This window comes from Danio rerio, chromosome 15 (assembly GCF_049306965.1).
Source record: "Danio rerio strain Tuebingen ecotype United States chromosome 15, GRCz12tu, whole genome shotgun sequence".
Classification (NCBI taxonomy): Eukaryota; Metazoa; Chordata; class Actinopteri; order Cypriniformes; family Danionidae; genus Danio; species Danio rerio.
In genome coordinates, this window is record NC_133190.1 from 44,966,709 (window position 1) to 44,984,350 (window position 17,642).

The 17,642-nt window shown below is 34.8% G+C and overlaps 1 protein-coding gene across 2 annotated transcripts in view; it reads right to left on the reverse strand.

Annotated features, from left to right (window-relative positions):
• Positions 1 to 4,485: 4,485 nt before the first annotated feature.
• The window catches only part of farsb (phenylalanyl-tRNA synthetase subunit beta), a 168,036-nt gene continuing 154,879 nt past the window's right edge, over positions 4,486 to 17,642 (reverse strand). The window contains exons 7-15 of one of the 2 annotated variants that reach the window (XM_073923009.1): positions 17,268 to 17,329; positions 17,131 to 17,182; positions 15,105 to 15,166; positions 14,811 to 15,018; positions 12,769 to 12,849; positions 12,526 to 12,618; positions 12,007 to 12,124; positions 6,978 to 7,130; positions 4,486 to 4,877 (exon numbers count right to left, since the gene is read on the reverse strand). In XM_073923009.1, coding sequence (XP_073779110.1) covers positions 4,726 to 4,877; positions 6,978 to 7,130; positions 12,007 to 12,124; positions 12,526 to 12,618; positions 12,769 to 12,849; positions 14,811 to 15,018; positions 15,105 to 15,166; positions 17,131 to 17,182; positions 17,268 to 17,329 — 981 coding nt within the window. In that variant the 3' untranslated portion in view covers positions 4,486 to 4,725. 2 annotated transcript variants of the gene reach the window in all.

Genomic DNA, 17,642 nt, shown 5'->3' on the forward strand with positions numbered 1-17,642 from the left:
GAATGTACTCAATACACACTAGTCTTTCACACACACAAATTAAACAGACCATAATAGCCTATCATCGCTTTCGGCACTCCTACTTTTCACAACATGTGATCGTTGACCACTGAAAAACATTGGAATATTAAGTAAAGTTCTGGTTTCATGAAGCCATTTATACGTTTTCCTTCTGTAAATATACAAAAGTATTGTCGCCTATCTAAGTTTTAGAAACAACAAATAAGTTGACTAGTTTTAGTTGGTTATTTAGTATCAGAAGTGGCTTACATGAAAGCCAAAGGCCTCTAGATTATGCTTATTTTACCACAATAAAATAGAATCATGCCTTGATTTTTAATTATTTACTTAGGACAGTAAGGTCTGACTTCTCTCACACACCCCATACTGAATGTAACCCCAAACCATGATTTTTTCTTAACCAAACTTGACTGATTTATATGAGAATCTTGGGTCCATGCAGGTTCCAGTAGGTTTTCTGCGGTATTTGTGATGATTGGGATGCAGTTCAACAGATGATTCATCAGAAAAATTGACCTGCCACTTTTCCAAATGATCAAATACAAGTCAAGTAATTATTTGTTGATCGACAACAAGACTTTATTCAGGTAATGTATCAGAACAAATATTAGTATTCGATTAGTAATATCAAGTCAAGTCGAGCTTTATTGTCATTCCGCTACATGTGTGGACATACAGAGGAAGGACAACAGTGCTACATGGATTAATCATAAATACAAACAACACTGCTGGACTTAAGAGCTATTTAAAAAAAAAACCTATGCATAACTAACATAAAATAAACTACTTAAACTATATGCATAAGACAGGCCATACAAGAACTTTTACATGAGTCTGAACAATGTTGTGCAGGATATTGTGCAAAAGAGGTATTTGAGGTCTAATATTGTGCAAAACAGGTATTTAAGGTTGAAGCAAGCAGTGCAACATGATTGAGCATTGCTAAGAGCTTAATTTGCACAACTTTAAATGGAATTGTATCAATATTTAGATGTTTAAACCCTCAGATTAAATGTTTTTAAATATTTGTCTCTGCCAAATATTGGACAGTTGTTAAAAAAAACATACATAAATGGAAATATTGATAAAACTGAAAAGATTAAAGGGTAGCTATTAATATTAAATGAAAAAGTAGCTAAATTATCCAAGTTTCTTCATATAAGTTGAAGTTCACCATTTTTAAGATAATGAAAAGCATGTTAACTTTCTGTTTATCTGCTGGAAATCAGGTTAAACTGTCTCTTTCTCGCCCTGACCTGTCTGATAACCTGTTAAACCACTTTCTCTGTAATCCTAACACACACCGACACAGATTTATGTTTGTTACAGGAAGAGATAAACCCAGAATTTGATACTTTTACGAATTTCTTACTTCTGTTGAACACAAAACTGCATATTCTGAACAACAATTCTTTATGGACTTTATGCAATGTACATTTCATTGTATTACAACTTGTATACATCTCTCATTCAACCAGAACTGTTTACTCCACCTCACCTCTCATCCTCTATTTTGCACTATTTATCATAGTTATATTTACTGTAACTTGTTTAGTGTGATTTGTATTGTAAGAATATATTTAAATGTTTGCACTGAGTAGTGAGATGCACTTAATCTCATCGCACATGTATATAATGTACATTGCATTGTGTCCCTGCTGAAAAATCCAGCTTAAACTAGCCTAGTAGGGTTGGCTGGTTTTAGCTGGTCGACCAGCCTGGTTTTAGAGGGGTTTTGGCCACTTCCAGGCTGGTCTTTGCTGGTCAGCTGAAAAGTGCCCAGCTAAAACCATCTAAAACCAGTTTGATCATCCTGGTTTAAGCCTGACATTGCTGGTTTTGGCTGGGCTACCAGCCTGGCTGGTCAAGCTTGTTTTAGCTGGTCATCTCCCAGCCTGTCCAGCTAAAACCAGGCTGGAAATGGCTAGAAACCAGCCTGCAAGTGGCCAAAACCCCTCTCAAACAAGGCTGGTCGACCAGCTAAAACCAGCAAACCATCATAGGCTGGTTTAAGTTGGATTTTTCAGCAGGGACATGTACCTTCTATCTATAATCTGGAAAAAAAAACAGCCATTGACATCCATAGTAGAAACAAAAATACTTTGGAAATTTCCAACATTCTTAACATATCTTCATTTTATTTTTTATTTTTGTTGAAAAACAGAAGACAGAAACTGAACGGGTTCGGTAGAAGAGAAGGTAGAGTTTTCCCAATTGTCATTTTTGAGTGAATTGTCCCTTTAAGGCGCAGTGACTCCATTTAACGAGATACAGCTGTAATACAGGCCTACTCGTTTTTTATACAAGTCACTAAACATGTGCTTACTTGTTATAAACACTGGATTTTCTAGCATTAGTGAAGCTGTTTAACACACACCTGATGATTCAATGCTGCATACCGACATGTTCGACGTGCTGTTATCAGGTAAACACACCTTCGCCATTTTAGACGTCACATGAATGATTAGCACGCCGTCTCATTGTTTACTTTAGTGAGGGAGATAAAATGAACATGGGGAGTTGGCTAGTTACATTACTGAACAACTGAATTAATTTTTTATCAAGAATTGTGAGAAAAGTGTTATTTGTCCTGTAAAGTTTTTAAAATGTTTAACCACTTAATGTCTAACCACTTTATGGTGTAATTTAAAAACGGAAACAGCTCATCTAATTAACTTACTCAAGTCTTTCACAACCCAACGTCATGGTGGAATTTTAACCCAAATTATATTTTTAGCTCAGTTGGAGGTTTACAGTTTTTGTTGCGCTGTAATTTTGACATCCCTAAAATTCCATTAAACTTTTCTAGTTTTTATAAACGGGCTTTAATGTGTTGATCCCTTACATATAATTATATTTTTTCTCCTCATACCTTTTATTTAAAATAATAAAAATACATATATATTTTTTAAATAACTGGTTTGATAAAAATGTACTTTTAAGTTAGTCAGCTCTTACATGACGTTGGTGTCCCTTTTTCATATGCATCAGTTTTCTTTTTCTGTTCCCCCAAAAGAATATGCCATAGTTTTTGGTGCTACCCCTGATAGTGTTACATAGAAATATGATTGTGTTATACCTTTTTAGTCAAATCTGGCCCTAAAGGTTATTTAGATTATTTTACTTTTGACAACATAAACCTTTTTCTCAGTTCGATGTCAAAGACATTTGCTTGGTTATCTATCAATAGGTCTCGGATCTCTTTACCTGTTTGCACAGGTTTTTGGAATAATATATTTGGTGACATAGATTGAGATTAGTTTTGGCTTTTTTGGAAAAAAAAAAGTTTCAATCAAAATTGCTACCCAATATATACCAAACAACCTCAGTTTAATAACAATATTTCCCCTAATTGCTCATTTTGTACTCAATATGATAAAACACTAAATCATTTATTTTGGGAGTGCACTTACTTTAAAGTGTTTTGGGGTGACTTTTTCAATTTCTTGACTTTTCTATCTTTTGATTTCCTCAAAACAGTGGCGCCAAACTTAAATATTCCTAGAAACCACATAGCTACTACCTAACACTAATTAGGAACACTTTAGGAACCTGTAAGCCATGTAATAAGCAAGATAATGTACATACAGGTGGTTGTTTTTGCTGAATAAACTCTTTAGTATAAAATGCATTCAGGACTTCATCACAAAATGAAGCCTCACATAAAACTGAAGGGCTTTATTCTGCAAAAAGAACTGTCCTAGATGTGCTTTATATCGCTTATTATACGGCTACTTGCCACAAAACATTGTTCTGAGCCATAATAGTTTAATTTTTTAATTAAACGCAAAGCTGACAGAAACAAAAACAGCTGATGGAGTATACACTAACCTGTGCATTATTAAGTCACAAGATGGCGACAAACAGTCAAAAACACAAATCTGACAGAAACGAAAACGGCTGAATGGAGTATACAGTAACCTGACAGACAAACAGATGCACATAAATGTGGTTGTAAGTTTATAAATGTGAGCGTGTTCATTGACGGTCAAGTTGATTGGAAGTTTACAGATGAGCCGACGTATTCAGCGGTTGTTATCTGAGAGTAACATATCCTGCACGACTGACCAATCAGATTAGAGTATTCCAGACAGCCATGTAATAATATTCGATAACAACCACCTTGATGTAGATAACCTCTTCTTCAAGCAACATCAACATTTCAACAACCTTATTTCGCCTAGCATTAAATAAATGTTTTAATTCTATGTCAGTGTTTCTCAACCACGTTCCTCGAGGATCACCAACCCTGCATGTTTTAGATGTCTCCTTTGTCATGCCAATTAAAGGTCTTTAAGTCTCTGCTAATGTGCTGATAATCTGATTCAGGTGTGTTTGGTTAAGGAGACAGGGAAATATGCAGAGCTGGTGGTCCTCCAGGAACGTGGTTGAGAAACACTGCCCTATGTTACAGCTTGGCACTTTGGAGGACACTGCTTGACAAAAAGCTGAAAATTATAGACATTTGTGGGTTTACTCATCCATATTCATTTATTTATTTCCTTGTCATTAAATGAAGTGGACACAACGACTCAGTCTTGATGTTTAATATGGAGTAAAACAGTGATTTATCTTCTGGGCATACAGTAACACATGCTGTTGTAACTAGAGCTCGTTTCCTGAAGACAGAAGGGGGCGGTACTGTTTATGTAGGAGAAGGGGCTAATGGATAGGGGTGTGGCTAAAATACTCTGCATAATGACCTCACAGGAAGGGCTCAATATCGATTTCTATAGCGGAGCAGGGCATCGTGAGCTCAAAGCGACTGATGACGTCAGGGTGGAGGACCCCGAGGTGCCCGATGCTCTTGCCTGATGAAAAGATCTCAGCACAGCGACCAGGGAAGAAGGTTGAATCTGTAAGAAAGTATTACAATATTAAAGTGATTTAAAAATTACTTCTATAGTTCAGAAGGAAGGCCTATTTTAGTGTTATTCATGAAAAAAAAGTGAAATGTTCAACTTTGGTGTCTGCACTGAACTAGAATTACAGAAGTGATTTAAACATTATACACACAGCTATATACCTTATAATTCTCAGCATTTACTACTTGATATGTTTGTGTTAATATTTTTTTTATTCCATAAAGGTGTAACAATCTTAAATAAACTGCGTTCACACTAGAGTTGGGCGATGTCGAACAATTTGGCATCGTACGATGTCTAATATTGAACATCGCGATGGACGATGGCATCATCATCATTGGCAGCGGTGAATTAATTATGAATAATTAAATAATTCATAACGAATTAATTATTTGTAGCCTAACGTTTTAACTACCTGACCCGTATGGTCTTTGTTTAACCCATAACCAAATAATAAATGAATAAATATAAGTTAGACACATATACCTGTCGTTATAATGGCGTTGACGAACTTGGTTGGTAAAAAAGGTGCACAACCAACAGTATCTGATGTTTTAGCTAAAATTACTAAGTACAAGCGTCAAAGTTAAAGATTTTTCACAAGCGGATTTGCAACGGGGGCGGAGGATGACGATGCCGGCTCAGCATCGTTGTGTCTGTCGGCCATCGGCGATGGCATTTTCTATTGGCCCAACCCTAGTTCGCACCAGACACGGAAGAAGTGTCAAGCGCAATTGATTAACATGTTAAGTCAATGCAAAGGCACAAATAGACATCCTGCGAATGATGCGAATTGTGCGGTGCGAATTAAGCGTTTTGGGCGTTTGACACTCGAGTTCGAAAATCTGAACTTGCGCTATGTGTGCGTTTCCTAGCAACAAGTGCAAACGCCTAATATCGTAGACGGTGTCCATATCCCTCAAAGCTGTTTAGAATTAAATGTTTATAGACCGTGTGACCCAAATCCTTGTCAGAAGTCTATAGTGTTTGGTACGTGCCTTTGATGTACCCCTCTGTGCTTTTTGCGTCCTTGTCACATCACCAGTGGCACCAAAATTAGGCACCGAAATTCATGTACTGATTCAGTGATTTGCTTGTGAGAGACTGTTTTCACTCTCAGCTCACATCATTCAAAAGAAAAGGTCCACATTGTCCCTCGATAATGTCAATAGACTGGACTGTCTTAGCAACTGGCTAAATGTTAAGGAGGACTACGCAAAATTGTTTCTACTTTATAATTAATGTTCTCAACTCGCAATACAACTTCACAATGAGTACACTTGTTTGTATTCAGTACTTTATTATTATAATAGTGTTTAAAATTTGCAATGCCTGTATTTTGGATTTTTTTTTTTTTAGTTCACTTAGAAATCCAACCTGGAAATCATTTTTGTTTGTTATTGGCGTTGATTGTTTTGAAATTTAAATGGCACCCGCATGCCTGTGTTTTTATTTCTGTATTAAATATGGCTTTTATGATTAATCGTGATTAATTACAAAATAAGTGTGATTTATTCGTTTTTTTTTTTTTTTATCAATTGACAGCCCTAATAAATACACTTACTATGTTTTTGTTTAGTCCAAAAATCCAAAATACCAAAAATCTCGATTCCATGAGTATATGGTGTCGTGGTTTTTCGCAATCAAAAAATGTCATTATAATGGAAGTCAAGGGGGCAAAATAAGCCACCAGCATAACGAAAGGGAAGTCAATTTGCCCAGTGAGTATATTAAGTTTTTGAAAAATTTCCCAATTAAGATTCGTCACCAAAAAATCCTTTCATTTGCTGAAACGCAGAGAAAGTTGTGGCCGAATTCAGGCTCAGAATCACCCCAGAGTTGATGAAAAGCTTAACTCGTCCATTAGGTGGAAATGAAAATGAGGAAAACATGATCTGTCCAGCAATAAAAGACTTCCTGTTAACATTCTGTTGACCTACTGCACGCTGTTAAATATTAACCAGTCAAAATTAATCTTTGAATATGACTCATGAGCTCATTAAACGGATGCACACAGTCATCTCTCTGAGTATCAGAGGAAGAACATCATCATCATTATTATTATGTGGACTTTGAGCTTTTCTTCCTCACCTTCTGCCGCCTGTATGTGGTATCCTTGATCACGGCCCGGTTTGACATCCAGCAGCTGCATGACCCGATCCAGAAGCCCATGGATGACCTCGAAACCTGGACTCTTGTTGTAGTAAATGGCACAGAGACGCCGGTTGTTACGAGCTCCTACATCTGAGAGACGGAGGAAGTTCAGAGGTTGTTGATTAGCATGACTTACATGTGACAAACTATCTAGTGGCTTTATGAAGGGAAATTAAATATTTTAAAGGGGACCTATTAAGTCTTGTTTTACAAGATGTAAAATAAGTCTCTGATGTCCTTCGAGTGTGTATGTGAAGTCTCAGCTCTAAATACCATACACATTTTTTTTATATAAACTTGGTGAATCTGCCCTGTGAAATCACATCATGTGAGACCAATCCGGACAGAAATTTAAAACATGGACCAATCTCTCACTTTTTCAAATGCATAATCATCTTGTTTTTCCCGCCCATTTTCGCAGTGCCGCACAACTAAATTTTGCACGTACAAAGTCTAGTGCAGGGATGGGCAAACTTGATCCTCGAGGGCCGGTGTCCCTGCAGAGTTTTGTTCCAACACTAGTCAAACACACCTGAACATGCTAATTAGTGTCTTTAAGATCACAAGAAATCTATAAGCAGATGTGTTTGATTAGGGTTGGAGCTAAACTGTGCAGGACACCGGCCCTCCAGGACCGAGTTTGCCCACCCCTGGTCGAGTGTGACTGCAGCATGATTCTGCAGACTGTTTTTACCAAGTGTGATTATTAAAGATAGAAGCTGCTTATATTCACATATTGACTGCTGCCACACAACTGTGTTTTATCCCCTTGTAAAAGTTTTTTTTTGCACATTAGCTCACCTTTAAGACCAAAAAAATCTGTCAAAATTAAATATTCCATAAGTTTAACCCTTTGAATTGGATCATACTTGCTTGATTGACTTTTTGTCTATAGGTTTAAATGTCTAAATTCAGCTTGGAGGGTTTTCGGGAACACAATTTAATCTAAGATATTGATCAAAACAAAACTTAGTGTGGAAGTTAAAGGGTTATCCTCTTAAGGCCCAAGGTGTTTTTTTACATGCAATTTTGATTTCTCTTTGCTATTTGGGCTTATTGGAACCTAATTAGAATAAAAATCTAAGTATCATCTTTTGATATGATGTACTTTTAGAGAAAGATGATTTCCATATACGTGGACTCGTGGTCCCAATTTACATAAAACACTTATTCCAGAATTTTTTATGCAAATTTAACAAACAATTTTTTTTTTATTTGCTTTGACTATCAGAGTGTAAAAACTATTTTTTCCCATTTTGGACAGTTAAAAATAGGGTTTGGGACATTTCATATGCTGCAAAACAGTTGAAGGATGACAGTTTATGTCGGTAACAAAATATAAAACATACAAAGTATTTTAAAAAGCCACTTAAGAGCTAATGTGCTGTCCACGTATGTGGACACTTGGGGCCCTAGGAGGTTAAGAAGGCACAAACTGGTTTTTTATTTGAAATAATTTGAGTGTCAAACTTTATTTAAAGATTAAAGTTTTTTGCACACTAAATGTAAAATTTTAATAAAAACTTCAAAAATAAAAATAAAAAAATCGACACCACATTGTGTGAATTGTATTGACACACTGCCGTTTTTTTTTTTTTTTTTTTTTTACATGCGAAAAAGTGCTTTGAGAGGTGTTTTGACAGTTCAGAGCCAGCGTTCAAGCAAAAAGCTAAATAAAGAATAGACTGATTTCACATGGATGCCATTTTTAAAAGTGAAATCGAGGCTGCGGTGGGAAGAAACCCGGTAGTATCAATGGGAGTTACAAAGTAACGTTGTAATGTAGCTGGCTGTATATCTTATCAGCGAAGAGAAATCGAGACAAAGTTATCATTTTACCGCCTTCCAAGTGGCCCGAAGGTCTGTTCTGAATGAATGGTGAAAATAAAATGGGATATCAGTGCCCATTTTCAGCTAAATGGCTTTAGTTAGCTAACGTTTTCTTTCCCAAACAGACATTTTAGATGCCCTTTTCTCAAATTTGAGTTAATGAACTGATTCTTTCACTATTTAAGACTCGTCAAGATACTTAATAAAAGAAAAAAACGTCAATTTCCCACTAACATTTAAGGCACTATTGATGGCTTTCTTAAAACAGCGCTGATTTGCGATTGTGCTCACGAGCTCAACAGAAATGACTGTGATTGGCTGACATGGTCATCAGTTCATCAACCGCTGCTCACCGATCACAAACACAGATGAGCGATCTGCTTGATGACTCGACTGATCTTCACGGCTGCTTCTCGCTTCAGTCTCCGTGTATTTGTGTTTGCACATGGTGAAGAGCGGTAAACTGTTGAGCAATGGTGAATACTATGGTAACTCAGCGCTGTTTGTGAACGCGCTCAGCGGTGCTTGGATGTTAGCTGGAAATGAATGCTTTTAAAACATCAGTACCAGGACAACACTAAAACAGACAACACGAGAGTGTGCTACAAAGGACTACAGTTTTTTACTGCTCACTGGGTTACATAGGCTGAAGCAGGGAAGCATCCCCACTGTGTTTAACTGGTGCCATGAACTGAAGCCCAGGAGGACACTTGAGCATATTACTCTTAAAAAGATTGTGATGTTGTTTGATGTTAAATTGCTTTTAATTGTTTAAATTAAACTAACTGAATGATATTAAAGCAATGTTTACACCATTTCTGCATTTTGAAATCTCGGCAACAGCTGGAGGTTTGTAGTCCACAGCATGTTGCTGCAATGTTTACAGTGCTCAGGGCTCAACAATAAGGACTGCCCGATGGCCCGGGGCCAGCGTGAAAGACACTCGGGACAGTAGACAGGATTGTTACTGGCCCCTATCGGCCAGTAACGATGAAAGCGTTTTTTTTTTTTTTGTAACCCAGTAACAACCAGTACAGCCAAAAGATGGCAACATGGCGGCAAAATTAAACAATGAGGCTAAAAGAAAACGTCTGTTTCTAAAGTCTTAGAAGCAGACAATTACATTGGTACAAAATTAAGGAACTGAAAAGAAAGAACAACAAAAAAAAAAAAACAGTTGTCAGTTTGGCAAGCCATTTTTATAAAAATTATTTAGAATTGCATTAAAATACCAGCACATTTTTCATACTGCTCTTTTATTTGCATAAAATCCTTTTGCTCATTATACATTTATTAACATATTTAAAATGTTAAAATTCTAGATTCACAGGCATAATTTTGCCATTATTCAAAATATGTGGCCAAGAAATAGCTATTAACTTTTTAGTTTTTTTTGGTGGGGCCAGTAAAAATTTTGGCAGGGCAAGTAAAAATCTCAACCAATGGCCCGATCGGACCCGTATAAAAAATCCTTAGCGTTGAACCCTGGCACTGATCCACTACTTACGAGTTTCTTCCTCGCTTTGGCTCTTTAAAATGGCAGCCTCGTAAAATAAGCGTATGGCGTCATTTGAGCTAGAGATAACTTTGACAAACACAGTGCATAAAATAAAGATTTAATGTGGCAGACAGTTGTGAACACCTACATGCTAGATTCAGTGACTGGCACACCTCTGCCCTGCTGCTGTTTGGGGTGTGTGTGTGTGCATCCATACATTTGACGTACTGACCATAGACATTATAAAAGAAAGCATGGTCCGCTTTCGTTCTGTTGCTTCGACATGTAAACACGGCCACCCTTTATTATAATGTCTGTAGGTACTGCCAGTCTCCGTTCACATATGTGAATGTGTGAAGTATCACAAGCAATGAATTAAAATTCCACTGATTTCCTGAAATAAACTTTGCATTTCGAGATAATCTAGCGCAGCTCTTTGATAATGAGCTGAACTCTCCTTTCTCTCAATTTGCATTGATTCTTAATGTAACATTTTATAATATATCAGAAAAACACTTCACTGCACATTTTTGGCAGAAAAACAAATATTCCTCAGTATTATTGTCTTATTTTTCAGTACAACCATTAAAGGACATTCGCACGAGAACCAAAATAACTCTGGGAAACTGAGTCTGTTAAATTGATCAGAACAAATTTACTTAAAGATCAAAATGTGTCAATAAAATAATAAAAGAGAAACACAATTGACATATTCATTCTCATATTAAGCAAACATGTTTATTGTTAGATGTAACCTAATATAAGGATGTTTAGATAAATGTATTGAGGAAGAAAAAAACTAAGATTGATTGATTCAAGACTCTTTATGTGCTTCATTTGTGAAAGCTTGATTTTAAATGGACAAGAATTTAAATAGTGGTTTACCCTCATTGCTCGACAAAAAAAGATTATATTAGAAACAAGAGCTTAATAACCAAACAGTGGATGGTCTCCATTGACTTCCATAGTATATTATTTTGCTTTCAGAAGAAGAAATTCATATACATATAAAACTTGAGGGCAAATAAATGCTGGCATATACAGTTGAAGTCAGAATTATTAGCCCCCTTTGAATATTTTTTGCTTTTTAAAATATTTTTCTAATTATGTTAAACAGGGCAAGGAAACTTTCACAGTATGTCTCATAATATTTTTTCTTCTCTTATTTGTTTCATTTCGGCTAGAATAAAAGCAGTTATTAATTTTTTAAACAACATTAAGGACAAAATTATTAGCCCCTTTAAGCTATTTTTTCGATAGTCTACAGAAACAAACCATTGTTATACAATAACTTGCCTAATTACCCTAACCTGCCTAGTTAACCTAATTAACCTAGTTAAGCCTTTAAATGTCACTTTAAGCTGTATAGAAGTGTCTTAAAAAAGATCTAGTCAAATATTATTTACTGTCATCATGGCCAAGATAAAAATAAATCAGTTATTAGAGATGAGTTATTAAAACTATTATGTTTAGAAATGTGCTGAAAACAATATTCTCTCTTTTAAACAGAAATTGGGGGGAAAAATAAACAGGGGGGGGCTAATAATTCTGACTTCAACTGTATATTGTTTGAAGTGTACTGTCCCTTTAAAAAATGTTTTTTAAGATCCACAAAAGCAGATAAGATGGCTAACACACCTTTTGTTTCATCCTTCAGGACGACGTCCGAAATCTCGAACAGTTTGAGAGGAAGTGGCATCTTTCTGTTGGCAGCGACTGTTTTCAGCAGCCCAGGAAGAAGACAGGTACGTGCCACCTAGAGGACAGAATGGGTGAGTTTGTCAAACCTCTCATTTACTGATCATTATAGAGATAATTCACCCAAAAATTCAAATTTCGACAACAAATTTACCCTCCATTAAGTGGAAATACGCCTTTATGAGTTCATTTATTCTGCTGAACACAAAAAAGATATTTTGAAGAATGTTCAGAAACCTGTAACCATCCAAAAAACAAAAACTATGGAGGTCAATGGTGTCCAGCTTTCTTCAAAATATAATTTGTGTTCAACAGAAGAAAGAATTTTGAAGTAAATGAGGACAGAGTTTTCATTTTTTAATGTGCACTATCAGTGTAAAAAAACGTGTGACAGCACCCACTAGTGGACAAATGTGAGAAATGCCAATCAGATCTTTAAAATAGGTTTGTGGATGTTACCTGAAACTCTGCGGTCTTCGGGTTGGAGATATGAACTGCTCCGATTTCTGCCATGTTTTTCCTGAGTTTATCAGCAATGTCTTCTTGTGAGCACTACAGAGACAAAATAAATAAATAAATAAATGCATAGGCAAACAAACAAAAGGTTTTGTTAATGTCGTTGTGGTTGTGCACATAAACAAACATACAGAAACAAATGCACTCTCTGTTTTTCATAGCATCAGTAATATATGATTTCTTTACCAGAGCGAATGTTAGAGCTTCAGTAAAGCCAGCAGCTGCAAGATCTTGCCTCAATAATTCTGTCAGTTTATTTACAGGGAGCTGCAAAACACAAAAACACACACATTTAGTCAAGTCACTTTGAGGTTTAGTGTCATTCATCTACATGTGTGTATTCCAAGACTACAGAGCTACATAAATAAACAATCATAAACATGAACAAAACACTGGATGTAAGAGCTATTTTAAACCTATACGTAACTAACATACCGGAGCAATAATCTAACAATACTAACTAAACATATACTATAAGTGCTTAACTTTACACATAACTCAAGATAGACTATACAAGTACTTTTTCATAAGACATAACAATATTGTGCAAAAGAGACATTTAGGGCCCTATCATACACCCAGTGCAAGACGTGTTTGGCGCTACTTGTTGCAACAGTAATTTTCACGTTTTGCGCCACGTTGCTTAAATTGCACATCCATTTGCATCACTTTGTGGACTCGTGGATGTGCTGGCCTAAAATAAAGGTGTGTTAAGGCGTATTGTTGGAGCTTTACTATTTTAAGAAACTAAAATAGACCGCGCCAATCTCTTCATTATTATTGTTCATTCGTTTTTTCGAAATTAGAACTGAATTTAGAAATAGTTTTTAAACCAATCTTTGCAGTTAACAAATGAAATTAAATATGTAGGCTAATAGATATTAGGAGTGCGAACAACACCGTTTCCTTATCCACGAAAATAAAGGAGTTAAGAGTAAAAGTAAAGAGAAAGAGGCTGAATACAGGAGGCTCATTCTTTATCCTCGCGCTGCAGATAGTCTGTTTAACTTGCTAGTGAAGCATTCAGTTTTTCCACTTACAAAGCAAGTCCAAATGCACCATGGCACAACGCAACAGACTTCTAAAGGGAATGAGAGATGAGACTCTGATTGGTTCAAAGCATGTTATGCTCAAAACACACCCATAACTCAATAAGAGAATAGCACAACCCTGTTAGACCGTGAGCCAGGGCGCAAACCTTATTTTTCAATCCTTAAAATATCAAAAGTAGATTCAGACACATTTGACATTTGCGCCTAGATTGGTAAAATAGAGCCAATACGGTTGAAAACGTAAACGCAACATGATTCGTGGTACATTCACAAGTTTTTCTTATTGAGTCCTTGTAAGATGGAGTTTAAGTAAAGTGTCTGGTGCAAATAAAGAAAAGAGAGTTTCTACAGGTGGTTTGTCAAGCCCACTCACCCGTATGAGGCGCATTAAGAATTGCACAATGTTTTATTTCAAAAACATTTGAGCTTCTTTCTTCTGTCGACACTTGTCCACAAAAGAGGATATTTAAAGAACATTGCCAGTAGCCATCGACTTTCATAGTAAGGAAAGAAATACTATAGAAGTCATTAGCTGGGTTTCCATGCTCCATACATTTCTGTGTTAATGCACATTTTGAAGTATCTAGAGAAACTAGTGATGCAAAGGACAGATTTAGAATAAATAATTTGTAATAAAGATTTTATGCTTCCTAGTAATGGTTTAGGACTTGTGTGACAAAGGTTTATTGCAAAAAATTAGATCTGAAAACACATTTACCCAATAAACTCTGATGTAGTGAACATTACTACACAAGACCAAATTAGCTGTCTCCATTGTGCTTGCCTTTTTACTACTAGTTGCTTGGTTACCAATACTACTACAGGCTGCTCTAACGACTGTATGTAATTGTAAGTCATTTGTAAAAAAAAATTTGCAAACTTTGAAAAGACTTGCTTTACATTAGGATGGAAACCCAGCTAATGACTACTGGTTTCAATCATTTTGGAAAATATCTCCTCCTGTGTTTAATAGAAAAAAAACGCAAACAGGTTTGGAAAAAGTGGATGCGATTTTAATTGTTTAGCAATTTCTCGAAACATCCGCGTTATCAGCTTCTTAAGCATAATCTAAGTACGTCTGTGCATGTAAACACTCACTGATGACAGAATCTCTATTTTTGGTTTAGCTCGAGTTTAAAGCGTTTTGATTGGTCGGATTGAATGTTGCTGTCGAACCTGATTGGCTACGGTGTAAGTGCGAGGCGTGCTCCTGACGATGTTGTTGAAGCCGTACGCGATGGCCGCGTCCTCCATGATGTCACAGGCATGGATGACATCAGAGCGAGTGGGCGGGATCTCCACCTGGATCTGACCGTCCTCACCGCTGACCTCCGACCTCAGACACATGCGGGTCAGCAGCTGAGCGATGCTTTCTGCAGATTCACTGAGAAAAACAAATACAGATGTTCAATATGCTGACTGAACATGAGAATGAGCATTCATATTATAAAATGTTTAAAATGTTCTCACTTGATGCCAACTTTTTTGTTGATGAACTCCCCAGACAGAGTCTCCGTCCTGTACGCCAGCTCCTAATGAGAAAGAATAACAAAAATAACTTTAAAAAGGTATCATTTATCATTATTTATGATATGATTTTTTCTTTAAAGACAATATGGTTTTGTGTAAACTGCATTTTCCTAAATTGTGTATTCATAATGTGACTTGTTCTTTAAAGCCAATTAAGTGTTATGTAATTTTTTTTTGTATAATTATATTATATTTAAACTTATTATTGATAATCGTCATCTTGGAATTACAAGGTTCTATCTGCGTTCTGAATGATTTTTTATTTATGATGTTTTTTTTTAAAGTCTTAAAATGTAAACAACTTATAAAAAAACATCCCATAATGTAAATGAGTTGTCATTTTAATAGGAATGTGTCAATAACTCAATTTTGACAAAAATGTCAGATAGAACCTCATAAATCTAAGGTAACGTAATAATGTTGCAAAATGTAAACATTTTAAATAGACCAACAATAAATGCAAAGTCTAGAAAGTCTATTTATAAATACTACCCGTTCAAGTTTAAATATATACATAAAAATATATACTTTTTAATAAACAAGAATACATTAAACTGATTAAAAGTGACAGAAAAACATTTATAATCTAAATCTAAAATATATAAATTAAATATTTAATTTAAATTGAATATAAATAAATTTGAAATTTTAACTAACTAAAAATTTTTCAATAGATTTTAACATTGTACTAGGAATAAATGAAAATGTTTGTAAAGGAATAAACTACATTTCAAAATAATAAAAAAAACAGTTACTTTAAAGTGTTATGTGTTTCCATAAAAATATAGTAGTTTCTTTAATTTGATCAGAATTTAAGTATACTCTTAATCAACAATGATGCATTAAACTGATTAAAAGTGACAGTAAAACTATTTATAATATAACAAATTATATAAATGCTGTTTTTATTTTAATTCATTAAAGTTTTAAATAGATTTTAACATTGGTAATGCAAATAATAAACGAAAATGTTTGTAAAGGAATAAACTACAATTCAAAATAAATTCAAAATAGAAAACAGACATAATTGTAATAATTTCTTAAAATTTACAGTAGTTTTTATATTTCGATCTGTTCTAAAGCTTATATATATATATATATATATATATATATATATATATATATATATATATATATATATTTAAATTGCACTTCTAATGAACAAGGATGCATTAAACTGACTAAAAGTGACAGTAAAAACATTTACAAATAACAAATTATATAAATGCTGTTCCTTTGAAATTTTAACTAATTAAAATTTTGATTTCAACATTGTTTATACAAGGAATAAATGAAAATTTTTTATATAGGAACGAACTACATTTCAAAATAAATTAAAGCAGAAAACAACTTTAAATTGTAATAATTTTTCAGAATATTACATCAGAAAACATTCGTTATTATTGTGATTTATCAGTGCAAATGATATGCAAAATGCAGTGCTGCTTCATATTTTTTTAATTATTTGGAAAACATTTTCATTCATTCATTCATTTTTCTTCAACTGAGTCAAATACATTTTATAAAAAGGTCTTTAAGAGTGCTTACACAACAATTTACTTCAAATCTAATGAATGTTTCTGACGATAGTGTGTATAGCATACATTTACATTTATATACATCTCTAGCTGAAACTCTGCTTGTGTGCAACTAAAGTAGTTCCCTTTGGTTGCATTTTTAACATGTAAACCATGCTTTTACATCATACTAACAGTATCCACTCTTGTATAAATAATGATAGTTGCATTATTCACATGATCATAACAAATCAACAGAGCTTAAAGCAATAGCTCACGAATATAAATCTACACCAACTGTGTTTGTCTGACAGAAAAAGTCATATAAACCAATAATGGCTGGCGGAGGAGTCAATTATGGGGTTATTTTCATTTTTGGGTGAACTACTTTTGTCATATACACTTCATTACTTTAAGTGTGTTAGACAAGCAAAGGAGTGTATACTTACAGGATACACACACATTCTGCCATCAGGATAAACAACCTCTGCCTCCTCAACCCTGAACACAGAGAAAAACATCATGACAAATGCACACTCTAGCACATGATCGTGCTAGAAATGATGGCAATAGTGACAGAACTCACGTGAAGGGCTGCTCACAGTATTCACTAAACATGGTCACTATCATGTCCAGCGTGATCTTTGCCTGCAAACACACACACACACATTACATTTTGCACATTTAAATGCATCCTGTGGTTCAAGCAAACAACATATTATTCGGCTATAGAGTAAATATTACAATATATGTACCCTCATGAAGTCTGTTTTTCAATGCAATTATATTGAAAAATGTCATTTATTCTGATGATGCAAAGATTTTTTTTGCATCATTATTTTTTGTTCACATATTCCTTTAGAAATTAGTCTATTATGATGATTTCCTGATCAGAAATCCCAATAATGACATTTTGTTCAGAATTATTTGCTAAAAGAAGGTTTCTTAATAATTTGCATTT